The sequence below is a fragment of the Mandrillus leucophaeus genome, unplaced genomic scaffold (genome assembly GCF_000951045.1).
Source record: "Mandrillus leucophaeus isolate KB7577 unplaced genomic scaffold, Mleu.le_1.0 Scaffold840, whole genome shotgun sequence".
Taxonomy (NCBI): domain Eukaryota; kingdom Metazoa; phylum Chordata; class Mammalia; order Primates; family Cercopithecidae; genus Mandrillus; species Mandrillus leucophaeus.
This window is the reverse complement of record NW_012109142.1, coordinates 642631-644226: the sequence shown is the minus strand read 5'-3', so window position 1 is coordinate 644226 and position 1596 is coordinate 642631. Positions and strand designations below refer to the sequence as shown.

Genomic DNA, 1596 nt, shown 5'->3' with positions numbered 1-1596 from the left:
ACAGGCTTGAGCCACCGCGCCCGGCCACCTCCTAAATTTTTAAAATAAGAGGTTGTTAATTTAATAACAATCCAATCTGAGATGAAAAGTAAAGGAAGGGGAAAAAAATAGGGGCAATTAATGAAAGACCTTTCCTTTGTATTGTAAGAGAACTTTTCAAATCTTCTATTAAAGTTATCAGGCACTCTCTTGTGACCAAAGCATTACTAAATTATACAGTTTTTCCCATAACAGGTAGTTCAGGTTCAAAGTTCGTATTCGTAAAATGTATATATCTTCATCAGTGTTAAGTTATAGGTCTAGTTATAGCCTTGTTCTTTAAAACTCTAAATCAAAACTCCATTAAACTCAAACAAAACTATTTACTACTAAAAATTAATATGTGTTGTACAGATTTTAATTAGCTCAACAGATATAGGAAACTAATAAAGAGTCAGAGCTTATGTTTTTATATATTCTACATCAAGGATTCTGAATAAGTTCTTAAAGAATAAAAGTGAAATTATGTTTAGATCAATGATCTTTAAATAATTATATTAATATATTTAGGCACTTTCGTTTTAGCAGTTGTAATTTCACAAGGTTTCAAGTATATCTTTCCCTAAGGAATACAGGCTCCATCTCAATTCAAAATTCCAAGTTTGAAAGCATTTTACTTTCCAGTTGAATGTAATATTAATCATTTCAGTTCTTCAGTTAAACGAAGACATTTAGAACGTTAGTAATGAAATGTTATATTAATCTTTTTAAAGACTTTCATAGACTAAACCAATATTTGCTAAACCAACTAAACTAAACCAACATTTGCACTTGTTTATAAAAGGAGGAGTTTATTAGAGGTAGAGATTACTATTATTTGCTTGTTCTATGTTCTCCTACGGGCACAAGCATTATTCCATTTCAGAAGAAACGACTGACTCATATGTCTGGATGGATGGCTCTGATTCCAAATGCAAAACACATTAACTGGTATTTTAAAGGTGTGGATCACATAACCAACATTTCGTATACATCAACATTCTATGGATTTAAGGTAAAAATATTTATCTTCTAATGATTATAATTGCGTATTACCCAAACACAGTCTACATCCTCATACTTACTCACACACATTGTCAGGCCAGAGGGACCTTTTATCACAAATTGACCTGTTGAAATCCGGCACATTCTTCACGAACCATTCTGAATCTAAGAAGTAAGCCAAAAAAAAAAAAATTCATTTGAGAATCAGAAGTAAGCAATCTTTCTGCCACATTGCTGTAGTACTAAGCTTATTCCTCTGTCATTATTACCATGATAATAACTTACCTTTACTGAGTGTTTATGATATCTCAGGGATCAGCAGTTAAGAACTTTATTTTTTATACCATGAAATAGATCAACCATACCTGAGGTCAAGAGTTGGAGACCAGCCTGACCAACATGGTGAAACCTTGTCTCTATTAAAAAATAAAAAATAAAAAATAGCCAGGTGTGGTGATGGGCACCTGTAGTCCCAGCTACTTGTGGAGACTGGGGCAGGAGAATCGCTTGAACCCAGGAGGCAGAGGTTTCAGTAAACCAAGATCACCCCACTGTACTCCAGCCTAGGCAATA

General features: G+C 33.5%; 1 protein-coding gene across 1 annotated transcript in view; it reads left to right on the top strand.

Moving 5' to 3' along the window:
* The window catches only part of PKHD1L1 (polycystic kidney and hepatic disease 1 (autosomal recessive)-like 1), a 168118-nt gene that overhangs the window by 103400 nt on the left and 63122 nt on the right, over positions 1–1596 (top strand). The window contains exon 51 of the mRNA XM_011968382.1: positions 881–1043. Within this exon, the coding sequence (XP_011823772.1) occupies positions 881–1043 (163 nt within the window). The remainder of the gene's footprint in view (positions 1–880; positions 1044–1596) is intronic.